Source organism: Agelaius phoeniceus, chromosome 1 (genome assembly GCF_051311805.1).
Source record: "Agelaius phoeniceus isolate bAgePho1 chromosome 1, bAgePho1.hap1, whole genome shotgun sequence".
In the NCBI taxonomy this organism is placed as follows: domain Eukaryota; kingdom Metazoa; phylum Chordata; class Aves; order Passeriformes; family Icteridae; genus Agelaius; species Agelaius phoeniceus.
In genome coordinates this window covers 83,494,413-83,506,645 of record NC_135265.1, presented here as the reverse complement: position 1 = coordinate 83,506,645, position 12,233 = coordinate 83,494,413, and the positions used below count along the sequence as shown (strand labels likewise).

The following is a 12,233-nucleotide window of genomic DNA, read 5'->3' as shown; positions in this document are numbered from 1 at the left end:
TCACTGTAACTGTTAGTGGGAGAGCTGTTCAGTTTATGGGATTGTCCTACTGTACATGTCAATACAGAGCTCTGACTCAGTTCTAATACAGTTCTGTGCAAAATACTGAGTACTAAAATTTCTGCCATGTTACCTTGGTTCTGTGAAGAATGTAAATATTAGTGATCAGGAGCAAACTAAAGAACATGTATTGAAAAACCTTATGGATACAAGGAATCTGGTTATCAGAAATATCAGACCATTCATATATTTTTTCAATTATGTTAATTATCAAACTGATCTATGTAGTAAGTCTCTCTCAATGAAGCTTTCTTCTGATTTCAAATGCCCTCTGCTGCCCTGAAAAAAGCAGGTATATTCTTCACTCCTGCAAACAGGTAAGTTGTACAGTATGATGCATTCCTACATGATCCAACAAATGTTGAAGTGAATAATGGAAGATGTTTTATAAATGTCTTTGCCATCAAGGACAGTGCAAAGTGTCCTTTTTTTACTTTATGGAAGCCAGAGTGAAACTGTTTAACAACAGAAAAGAAGCCTCTGGCATTAAAAAAATCTCACCTTGGTACTGAGTTAAATGATTGCTATGAGAATCTGAAACTAGATGAAATGAGCTATGTTCAGCCCCAGCTCTCTACTTGTTTTGGGTAGTTACAGATGTCAGTCTCACAATCAAGCAGTGACCAAATTCCTCTTGAAAATGCTATGTTGGTTGGGGTTTTTTTTCTGTGTGCATTTTTTTTCATTTTGGACTTGCACTCTGTAACTGGTGACCAGGATTTCTTGTTGCCTAAGCATTGTGGAAAAATGCTTTTCATTAGCTCAGGAAGTCCTAGAGTAGTGCTAGAGAATATCTATTGCCTGATCAACAGTCTCTGCCAAGTAAGAAATAATCCTAGGTATGTTTTTGCAGTCTCATTTTGGTCTGATTTGATTTCTGGTGCTAAGTATGTTCTGCAGTTCTGATAATGTTATGCCAAATAAAGCTTAAGATTTTGTGACAGTGGTGTCTGCATATCAGTAGCAGATAAAATGGCTCATAGGAAATTCTTAAAGCCCTTTTCTGTTACCTTATGGATCTATAATGTCATATCCAGTCCATCACAGAAACTCCAAGTTGTCTTAGAAGTTTGTTTCTACCAAACTTCATACACCTTATCTCAGTGTTTCTGGTGATCATGTTGTGTGGGCTTCTGTGATGAGATAATTTCATGAAGACCTCTGAATTCTGCAGTCATGCCAATGTAGTTAAAATTTCAGTGAACAAGGTACCCCTGTAGTCTAGCTTTGGAGAGTACACAATCCTCCCCTCTTTTTGCTTTTTAACATTTACAATAGCTTCTTTCAGATGGTTCTTGAAATTAACTATAACCCTTTCATCAGAATGTCAGTGCTTGATCTGCCCATGGTTCAGCCCCATCAGCTCGAGAATATGCTGCTGAGCAGAACCTTCAGTGTTCTGTGAATCTGTCTTTTCACTGTATTGAAGTATTTTGTGTTCAGTACCTTGATTGGATGTTACATTCTGAGACTAATATAAAAATGTGTCTGATAAGAATAAGACTCATTGTTCTTTCAGTTCTGCTGAATGCATACAAGATGCACACTGATTTTTGGAACTGTTACTTGCTTTACAGGTGGTTTAGTAGTTGAACTCAACATGCCTGATGAAATTATCAGCCATCGCACCCTCCTTCCTATTAGCCAGACTGAATGTCAGCTTATTAGCAGGAGCTGTTGTGCTTCCATATTCACAGAGAGGTGATAGAGTGTATGACATATCTTGTCTGGATAAATGTTGTGCTTCTTAAAAGTGGTTAAATTTGCAGGCATGAGGCATGATTATCTTCACCAGAGGGACAGACACTTCAGAATATATAACAGCTCTTCTTGAAGTCTTGTTAAATCCACTGTAATGACAGATCAATTTATAGAGTTGCAGTTAAAATTGTGTGTATAAGGAGTGGGGACAAAAGGAGGTTGCCTAATAAAATTCTCAGCCTTGAGAGCAGGAGCTACACAGATTTTTCTCTCTTCTTTTTACGTGCCTGTATATTCTTGTGTCCTAACCAAAGTAACTGTTCAAATATGTATGAATAGTTGATCATCTTTGTGTAGAATAATGCAGGTTTTGTCTTAGGCTTCTCCCCTTCCTGAACAAATAGAGGCAAGTTCTTTAAAAAGCCTCTCTTAATGTTTAGCCTTCAGAGAGATGTAAGTGCTGACTTGCAGACAGCTTGTCTTCAAATAAAGCAGTGGGCAACACTGAGTGCAGAGATGCAGACAACCTGGGGTTAACTGGGGAAAAGCATTTAATTGACATTTGATTTGGGGCATTTAAGAGTTTAGGCCCCAAATCCTTAGAAGTGGATAATATTTTTTCTTATACTTGCTATGCAGATTATGAACACTTCCTGTGGATTAGAGGGGAACAGATTTTTCCAGTGTTGCTTTTGGCTATTTTACTCTTTCACTGTATGGCCCCATGTTTGGTTTTGAAGTTTTTAACCTGTATCTCTGACAGTGTGGAGTTTTAGACTGTCTCATGCTTTTCTTCAGTTCCTCTGTATCAGTTCCTTGAGCAGTCTCTTCTCCATATCCACTTGGAGTAAGAGTAAATTTCTGCAAAGCTGCAGGAGGCACAGTTTTGAATACAAAATTGTAAAGTAATTTTATTTAATAAGTTATTCTAAGCAGCAGAGGATGCAGAGAGAATCTGTAATTCAGCAAGTAAAGTGGGATTTTACTGCTGTGAGGTCAGTGAAGTAAGGAGAGGAGCATGTAATTTTTTAAGAGTCGACTTCAGCCTAGTTTCTGATGCTGAAGTCTAAGCTGTAATCTTGCATATCTAAACATTCCCTCCCATGGAAAAAAAAAACCCACAGAGGTACCTAAGCCATTTTAGGATGGAAGAAAACCTAAATTCAGTATTTATAGTCTAGTATGGTGCATGTTCACCTTGCATAAGGAGTCCTGCAATTCAGTGCATAACTTGAAAATTGAAGTGGAAATATTTTTATATTGTTAGCAGTACAGACCAGTTGAAAGCCTGTGAAATAAAAGTATTGGGGCAACAAAGGAAGTTTTAAATTATGCACTTTTGGGACCTTTTTTATTTAAGATGGCTTATCTGAAATACAGTGAGTATTGACAGAACATGGAATAAGCTTGCAGTCAGGCCTCTCAGGGTATAATGAGGTATGGTTGAAGGGCTTGTGTTTAATCTGGTACATGCTAATTAGATAATGTTTTCAGTTGTCTTTCTGTAAAGCAAACACTAATGCTTTTGGAGTATGCATATTTTTCAGTTTGCTTGTGTATCCTATATTCTTTCATTTCTCCCCTTCTGTAATCACAATGACCAAGATCTTTTCTTTTTGCAATGAAAGGCAGAAAAATCAACCAATTTCACCTTAATTCAAGACTTACATTATTTATAGGCTGGCCAGTGGAAGTGGAGCAACTATATTGATGCAAATTATCTTGTGACCTTCCATAAAAGTAGAAATTTTGTTTGTCTCCATTCTACTTATTTACACCATAGTTGAAGTTATGGCTCCACCTACCAAGAAAGGAAATGACGCACTGTGGAAGAAATGGGATGAGGGCAGGGGGTGATCATACAGTCACCTTTGGAAGCATGGTGGTTTATCAAGCACAGTGGTTTATCAAGCACAGTTCAGTAGGCTGGAGCTTAAGCTATTCGAGTGAGAGCATGCATTGAAGTTCTGCTGTGCATGGCTTCAAACTAGGAAATGTCTGAAGTCCTCTGGTGTTGCTTTATGTTCAAAGGAATGTGGTTTTGCACATTACTAAGCTAATTCAGTAATATGATGTATTTGCTAGCCAAATTTTCTTTCATTAGCTACTCCTGCTTTTCTGCACTGGTGTTCACTTACTCCTGTGGTGAGCTGATTCAGAAAGTGAAACTAGTAAGAAGGTGATTACTGTTTCTGTGGTTCACCTCTGTGAATTAGCACATAATAATGTCAGATGCTAAGACAGGTGTAATGGAGAAAGTCTGGAATGGGAAAAGAGGCAGAAGGAGTAAGACTGGCAGCACTCATCTGTTAAATCACTGTAATTGTAAGCAAGGAGAGGAACACTTGAAAATGTACAGTGTAAAGTGTTAACTATAAACAAGACTTTTCAGTTCTTTGCTTTCAAAGATGGAACAGAGTTTTTACTTAAATAGTCATTGTTCTCTCACAGCTTCCAGCTCCTGAATTTTGTGGGAAAGAGAAAAAAAATTGTTTAATTAGTGGAAGAAATTTTGAGGGTGGAAACAATAAGGATCTTTTTGCCAAGACTTTTGTAGTTCATTCTTAGAGATGAGGGTGAAAACCCAAACTCATCACACTATCAAGAAACTTGCATTCTATTGTTTTATGTTTTTATTTCTGAGTACTGACTTTAGGATAGTTAGACTCCTTTAGCATTGAGCCAAACTTAAACACACTGGGGTCATGAATTAATCTTAGGTGACTTCAGCTCTTAGGAAAGCATACTGTCTTGAAAATGGAAAGCTCTAAAATGGTAGCTGTTGTTAACTGAGAAGTTACCAGGTATCTTAAGCCTTGAGTTACTAATTGGAATTGAAATAAGCTCTTATGGACAGACCGAGTCAGTAATGAGGTTTTGGCAAGTAAATATTCTCTTGGTCATAGGGTCCTTAGTCTTCTTATAATGGGAGATGCATTTTACAGAAAAGTAAATTATTTTGCTTTGTTTTCATCCTGTGTCAAGAAGAGAAGCCTGGATTTAAGTTCTTAATCTTTCATATGACTGCAGTGTTTCACTGTTTCTGTTTAGGCAGAAGTTCATCAGTGTTTCTAGGTATCTTCCATACCTTCCTCCAGCATTAAAGTAAACTACAGTCTACAGTAATCAGGGCTGTGAGCAGTAGAACTCTTCCTTCCACATACCAAGTTGTTAATCAGGAAGTTGAAACTGGTTAAAGAGCATGTTTTAAAATGGAAACCTCCCAGGAGGATATACCTGCATCTGTTAGTCTTTCTTGGTTTCCAAAAGGATATCTTTAGAAGATATTTTCCTTGCAGGATGAGGTACTGCTATGAGGTGCAGTCTTGTAGCTTTATCCCCATATTATATGCTAAACTCAATTGAGGGATCATACCCCTTTAGTCAACATTTATCTTTTTTAATTTGACCTCTGTAGCCCACACCCTAGGAGTGGTCAGAGCTCTTGTCTTCCAGATGTGTACCTAATGTGTTAAAAGTGTTACCTCCATGTATTTACTTGTAGGTCACCTGAACTTCTGTAACGTCTGAAGTTTGCATGTTACACTTAAGAATGTGGTCCAGAAGGCCAAGAAACATTTAATCCTTCAGTGTAGGCTGTGCTTATGGAAAATCAGATTTGTTCACATTGGGCTCAATTTTCTGATCGAATTTTAATCTTTCAGTTTAAAAAGGGTAATACTGCTCTTTATGGAAGTGTTTTGATGCTCTTAAATCAAGAGCATCAAAATATCAGTAATATAAGTCAGTCAATATCAACTCCATACAGTAATGCTACTGGCAATCCAGGATTGCCTTAGAAAAAGGATACAATCTGCCTGTATGAGATGTGTTTCAGTAAATAACGCTTGAGGCAGAAAAACATACCTTTTTAAAAATTAAAATAAAGCAACACAAGCTTAGTTTGTGGTGAATTCTAATCTCAATGAAATGTTGTGATGCTCTCTTCCATCTGCTACTCTTTTTCTTTTGAGCAACTTTTTGTTGCTTTAAAGCCCCTTAGAAATCTCGTTAATGAGAAGTGTCCCATCTGAGTTAGGTATGTGAACCTTCAGGGATCTAATTGTATCTAAGCAGAAGAGAAAAGAGATCCTTTGAATGGAGACACTAAAATTGTTCTTTGGTCAGGTTTGTGAAGGTTGCATTGCAGATTTGCACATTGATTTGGTTAGACAATAAGATTCCTTTCTCCATCCCACTTGCTAGGTTATTGGTACTTGTGAGCATGCTTAGAACTTGTCTCTTCATTTCCCTCTCTTCTCATCAGCTTTTTAAATAAATTCCATGACCAAAAGTGTCCAAGGGAACTCATCTTTGTGGAGACCTTAGCCTGTTCCCACAGTGTTGATAGTGTAGGATTGGACTAAGGAGAAAAATGCCACCTATTCCAGGCATCAACTAAGCTTAATTTTTCGTCAATGCTACAGCATGTAGTTTCCCTCTATGATGGGCATATTTATTAAAGAATAAATATCTGATCTCATAAATAAGGAACTTTCTGCACAGATTGTTTTTACAAGTATGATGTGTCTCTAGTGAATTCATGATGAGGTTATCTGCTTCACAGAGGCATACTGTAACTTTTATCACTAGTTGAACTAATAGGAGAGCAGCTCCTTTCTTTCTAGATCTTATTTTTTAGTAAGCACAACTTAATACAGACCAATAAAAGACTGGTTGTTCTAACAAATTGGTTTTATTGAGGACTCTTTCTACCATGAGTATTCAATTCAGCTGAGATGCAAGTTTTGCTTTGTAGTAGCTCATTGCTTAGGCTGCTCAGTATTCACAGTTGTCAGTCTCACTTCTGTAATCTTCTTCCCCAAGAAAAGCTTTTAAACATTCTCTTGTTTCTGTTCTTGAGCAGCCTATTCTCTAACTGAAGAATCTAATTTAGAAAACAAGGCCATTTGAGGGCAAGTAGTAGTGCTGCAGATCTATTTAAAGTTTATGTGATTTAAGTGAAGAGTCTTTGCTTCCAGGCGATTAATCTTTAGAGACAGAGCAATAGAACGCTTCAGTAATTACTTGAACAGTAAAGATCCGTGATGACCTGAGCCAATAATGCCTTTTAATGTGGTAACTTCTAAACTACTAATTGGCCAACCCCCATCTCTTGCTATATTTTGAACCTAACAGCTGGCAGTGGAAAAAATGCTAGTGGTTTGGGGTAAAGAATAGGTCTTTCCATTGTTTTTTAAGTTCAGAATGCTTTGGAGTTCAGAATGTGGTAAAAACCGGCAGTGAAACATAGGGAAAGCTACTTCTGCCATTATGTTATGGCTTAAAAATTAGTTTTAAAAGAGTTTTTGTGTTCAAAGTTGTTTTAAAAGGCTGTAGCTTGCTTTCCACCTTTCTCAACTCAGAAAATAATTGATCATTTAAGAACTCAGGTAGTTGGATATTTTCAGACTTCAGAATTTCCTGCAAAGCCCTGGATCTGTGCTTGCCTCCTTGCTGTTAGGTGCTCCAGACACACAGTACTTTAGCATCACCAATATGTTTGCTTAGGATGCATCTGAGATTGCAGGTGACCAGGCTGGAAGGAGGAAGAATAGTAATCAGTGATATCAGTTCCATCTTTTCTGTTATCCTGCATTCATCTTGCTTTCCCTGAAGAACTGTCCCTCAGATTTCAGATGGAAAGCGAGGGGAGCAGAACTCCCCAAGAGCAGTGGTATGTGTGACTGGTGTGTATATACTGGTCCTGAGGGGCAGAGCATCAACTTGTTTCTTGGGAGGTGGAGCCCTAACTTTGCTGTTGCTGGGTGGAGTGGGAGAAGATTGTGACAATTACAGTGAGTAACTTTGCCATATAAATCAGTATACTCCAGAACACTGTTCTGAGGACAGAATCTGTCATGACAACTAAAATTCTTGCTCTTCTATCACCCAGAGTGTTACTGTTCTTGTTCTGTTTTTTCCCAGCTTTAGTTCTTATCTTCTAGTTTGAATTTGCTAGAGACATAACTTTGGCTTTAGATTTGTGCTGACTGGAACTGACCTGTGATTGCCGTAGACCTGTTGACATTGTCTTCGTTATGGATGTTCAGTTAAACTTTTGCTAGATGTATAAAATAAAAGTAGTGCTGGCTTTTATTTTACGTTTTTTTTTTTACTATTGAACAAAAATCGTTATGTTTTACAGTATTCACTTGAGTTGATATTTGGGTGCATTTTCACGTGCATAGCCTGTATATACTGTACTTTCTGTAAAGTTGCTTTTCTTTTCCCCTTTTTCTCTGCCAAAAGGAATCAGATACACCACCTTGCACAGCTCCTAATGTTTACCAGTTCAGTCTTCAAGCACCGACTCAGCTTATGGCCAGTTTAGCACCCGCATTGCCCCTGCCAAGTGGTAAACCCCAATCTGCGCCTCCGAGAGCCCTGATAGTGGCCGCCAGTAATCAGGTATGAGCCAGCAACTCTGTCACACTGCAGCTGCAGCTCATCTGTGCTGTCAGGCTGAGGATAGCCTTCATAGAGCATGTGCTGAGCTTCATGTGGTCATCAAAGTACTTACCTGCTGTGTCACAGCTGTGGGGAGAGCAAAGGGTGGGAAAGGGTTTGGAGAAGGAGGCCCCTCTGCAGCACAGACACCAAGGAGTAAGTCAAAGGAGGAGTGTCAGGTATCTGACTCCTTGAGTTGTAGTTGAGAATCCTGGTGCCCAGCTGGTGGGATATTTGTAGATTTTTAGGCTCTTTAATTTCCACCACCATATAGGTGGAGGAGCTGTAAGAGTTTTTTTTTTAATTTTAAGGAATAGTACTGACCTTTCTAGGCTTATTTTGTTGTCTTGCTTTTGAATTATTAGATTTGGTTACACTTGTAATATTCTGTAATACATTTTAAAGGTAGAAACCAGAAGATTAATTATGGACATATGCACAAAGTTTTTTACCAAAAAATAAAATATGTGCATAATTGTGGGACCTGAATGTATTTTGGCTAATGTATCCATTCTGGTACAACCTCAGTGCCTCTTCCTGCAGGAAAACACTCCCTCAGTCTTGATAATTACAGCTATTAGTCAAACATACCTCACATGAGGCTTAATGCAAATTGTGGGTTGTAGGTTGCCTGTGGTAACAAAACAGTGAGCTGGTTTCTTTGAAACTTAGTTTTGGTCAGGTTCTCTTCCTACTTCTCCAAGTCCTTCTATCAGAGTTCTTGGGAATCAAGGGCCAGGAGATTTTCAACTTAATGCCTTTTTTTTTTTATTTGATTCAGCACGCACTTCATGGATCTTCACTGGACAGTCTCCTATTTGTCCATATCTCTGTTCCTGGGGAGCCCAGACCTAGGCCCAGCACTTCATATGTGACATCACCTATGCTGAGTAGAGGGGAAATAATCACTTCCCTTGACTTGCCTTTGGTTTTAAGCTTCTAACTGATTACAGAGGTTCTTCCCCTCCTTTCTTTCCCTACTGCTCAGTCCCACCTAGGCAATACCAGCTTACCTGCACAGGAAATGTATTAGTGAGAAGCTAATAGAATAATATATTTCTATTATAATGTCTGCAGTTGAGTATTCACTGGCTAGCGAGTACAGTCCAGTCTGAAACTACAGAAGGTTTTTTAGAATAAAACTGGAGAGTTATTTTAAGTTAAACTTCATCTAAAATGCAAACTTAGTGTAGGTTATTCTTTCCTTTACAACTCTGCTTTTCTGAAGTACCCTGGAGCTAGTTAGGAGGCATGCAGTTGTTAGTACAAAACAAGTTGGCATTCAGAGTGTTTCCCACAGTTGTGAAGAGAATGTGTTGTGTGAATTTTGGATGTCTGCTAGAATTTGGAATCCTGGAAAACAGCTGCTTTGTAGCACTTTTTCTGGCTTTCTGTTCCTTGGCTGTCCTTTCAAGTGATTGTTAACTGTTCTGTTAGAATTTTATAGTACTTAAATGTTTAAAAGCAGGAATTTTTTTTGTGGCTTTGCTTAACAAAGATGTTAATGCCTTTGAGAAGCACATTAAATCAGAAGAATTTCTTGCTACCTGTAGTTTAGAAATGGGATAATAGGCTATTTGCATTGAATTTACCAAAAGCTTATATTTTGTGAAGTAGAAGTGGGTTTTTTTGATAAAGTTCATGATTGAATCAGAAGGGGGAAATGAAATCATTTTACCCAGAATACTGTAAATATCTCCTTTCCACTTCCAACTTTCTGGAGCATGACTGTGCTAGATTAGGCTGGTGGCTTTTCTTTGAGTTGATGAGACTCAGCTAGCTTATAACTCTTAATAGGTGCACTCTACCCTCTTAGAGGACTCCTGCCCTGATAGATTTGCACATGATTTCTTAATGCTTTCTTAAAAGCAAATCTTCTTTCCTATTAAAAATTTTTGAAAGGAACTCATTTGTCTGCATGGTGTCTTCAGCTTTTTCCACCTTAGTTCAGCTTGGAAAGCTGTACCTGGGTGTTGAATACAACTCTCAAAAGCAGGAGGTGCCAAGAGCATTTAACTGTATTTTGAACAAATTACTGCCTTCTAGGCAAGTTTGCTGCTGTTAAAGCTTCCTAGTATTTTTATTTTTGAAATATGTTTGGTGTGATTGCCAATTCTGTTTATGTACTGCAAAATTAATTGGAGAATTTCCAGGTAGTTCAGGGACTGATTAAGCTCCTGGCACAGGTCTGTGTGCTTTTCAGGATCATTATCACCCATGATTTTTCCAAGGTAATAATTCTTTTACTCTGCTGACAGCAGTTTGAAATTTTACTTGGAAGTTTACGAAGCAGTGCTACCCATTAGAAATAAGCAGAGAAACAGATGCTGAGACACATGTCCAGATGAGTAGAGGGGGCAGAAATTGCTTGGTAACTTCCCAAGGAGAGGAAGGGACTACATTCCCTGTTGCTGCTTTGGGATAAGTTTAATTCATGCTGGATTACTGTTCACTAGGTTACCAAAATGAAGAGAGAAGAAGTTTCCTTTTTCTTGGGTCAGAAGAACTCTTTCATTTAACTTTTAAGATGCTTTCTTTGTCCCCCCAAAGGGTTATGTTTTGATTCCAAAGTATCTAAAACCAGCAAGCACCAGTCCCTCTGCTGCACTGGCTGGCTTCTAGTGTGTCTGAGGAAGTCTCCAGTAAAGATGAGTGGTGTCTGATTGGGAATATGTTTGTTGCTATAGAGACAACTAGGAAGTGAAACCTTAATGTCAGTGCTGAAATACCACAGTCAAAACCTGTAAAGGGACTTGCAGGAGTAGATTTTTTTTTCAGATTCTTTTGAGTTTGGCCAAATAAGGTAGAACATTTAAACTTAGAAACTGCTTTTTTTTTTTTTTTTTATTGTATTATAGGCACTTCTGTGGTTAGCATACTTTGTTTCAGAGTTTGCTTTTATCCAGAGCAGTTGTTAATGGTGTTGCTTTGTGTCACTAGTACTGCTGATACTGCTTCTATCTCTGAGATGATTGCTGGAAGGTTAGCAGCATTGCAAACGAAATTGGTCAGGGACTTGAGTCAAAATTTCTTAATTTCTTTTAGATGAGTACAAACAGTAAAGCGTAGCTCAACTTGGATGAAGGATAAGTTTGTGAAGACATTTTAGTTCATGTCAATGCAGAAGTATGCTGAATTCCCTTTGTATATTGAGATACTTCCTTGTTCTCAGTATGTCAAATTCAATTTAGAAATGACCTGATTTGTTCAATGGCATTTTTAAGCTGTTTAGGTACTGAAGGCTTCTTCATTCAACCAGACGACATTTTTGGTTTTTTTTTTTTAATTGAGAATGCTCTCATTTAGGGTGGAGTAATTTTTTTACTGTCCATGTGTTTTCATAGGACGTAGGCTATGGTTGTCTACTTTGGAAACATCATAGGAAGTAGGCTATGGTTGTCTACTTTGGAAACAGTTTTGATTCTAAATGACAGACTCCCATCTTCTGTGTGTGACAGAGCATTGTTTGGTTTTTAACACATGCAGAACTTAGGGGAAGATGATATTTAATTTCCTTTTCTAAGGAAAGAAGAGAAGGAAAAACTGAATCTGAGTTTCAGAGGTTGTTCAGCTGAAAACATGAAAGACTGTCTGTGTAAATACAGGGCAACCTAGATGAATTTTTCGTCTAGGTTGCCCTGTATTTACACAGACAGTCTTTATGTGGTGTTATCCTTCCATGTATGGAATCTGACTTAGCCTGACCAGACCCTGGCTAACCTAATGTGGCTGCTTACAACAGAATGTTGGATTAAGTGGTCTCCAGAGGGCTCCTTATAAACATCTAGTCTAGATGTTTAAAGGACTGTATGAAATCCTCTGGCCACATTTTTGGTTGCTTCCTGAGTTGCAGGGAAGTCTACCTAGTAGTTTCTTAGAAACATAAAAAAACCCACCATAAATAAAAGACTTATGGAAATGCAGAAGTCATACCTTCCTTTTGTTAACATAGTACTGCTTTATTTTCTAGTGTCATTGTAGTCAGCTTTTTGCTCACAAACTGAGATTGATTTGAATAATCA

The 12,233-nt window shown here is 38.1% G+C and overlaps 1 protein-coding gene across 4 annotated transcripts in view; it reads left to right on the top strand.

Moving 5' to 3' along the window:
* TENT4A (terminal nucleotidyltransferase 4A) overlaps positions 1-12,233 on the top strand; it is a 58,439-nt gene that overhangs the window by 38,600 nt on the left and 7,606 nt on the right. For 2 of the 4 annotated variants that reach the window (XM_077182487.1, XM_054639752.2), the window contains exon 11: positions 8,014-8,172. The exons of the other annotated variants lie outside the window; for them this stretch is intronic. In XM_077182487.1, coding sequence (XP_077038602.1) covers positions 8,014-8,172 — 159 coding nt within the window. The remainder of the gene's footprint in view (positions 1-8,013; positions 8,173-12,233) is intronic. 4 annotated transcript variants of the gene reach the window in all.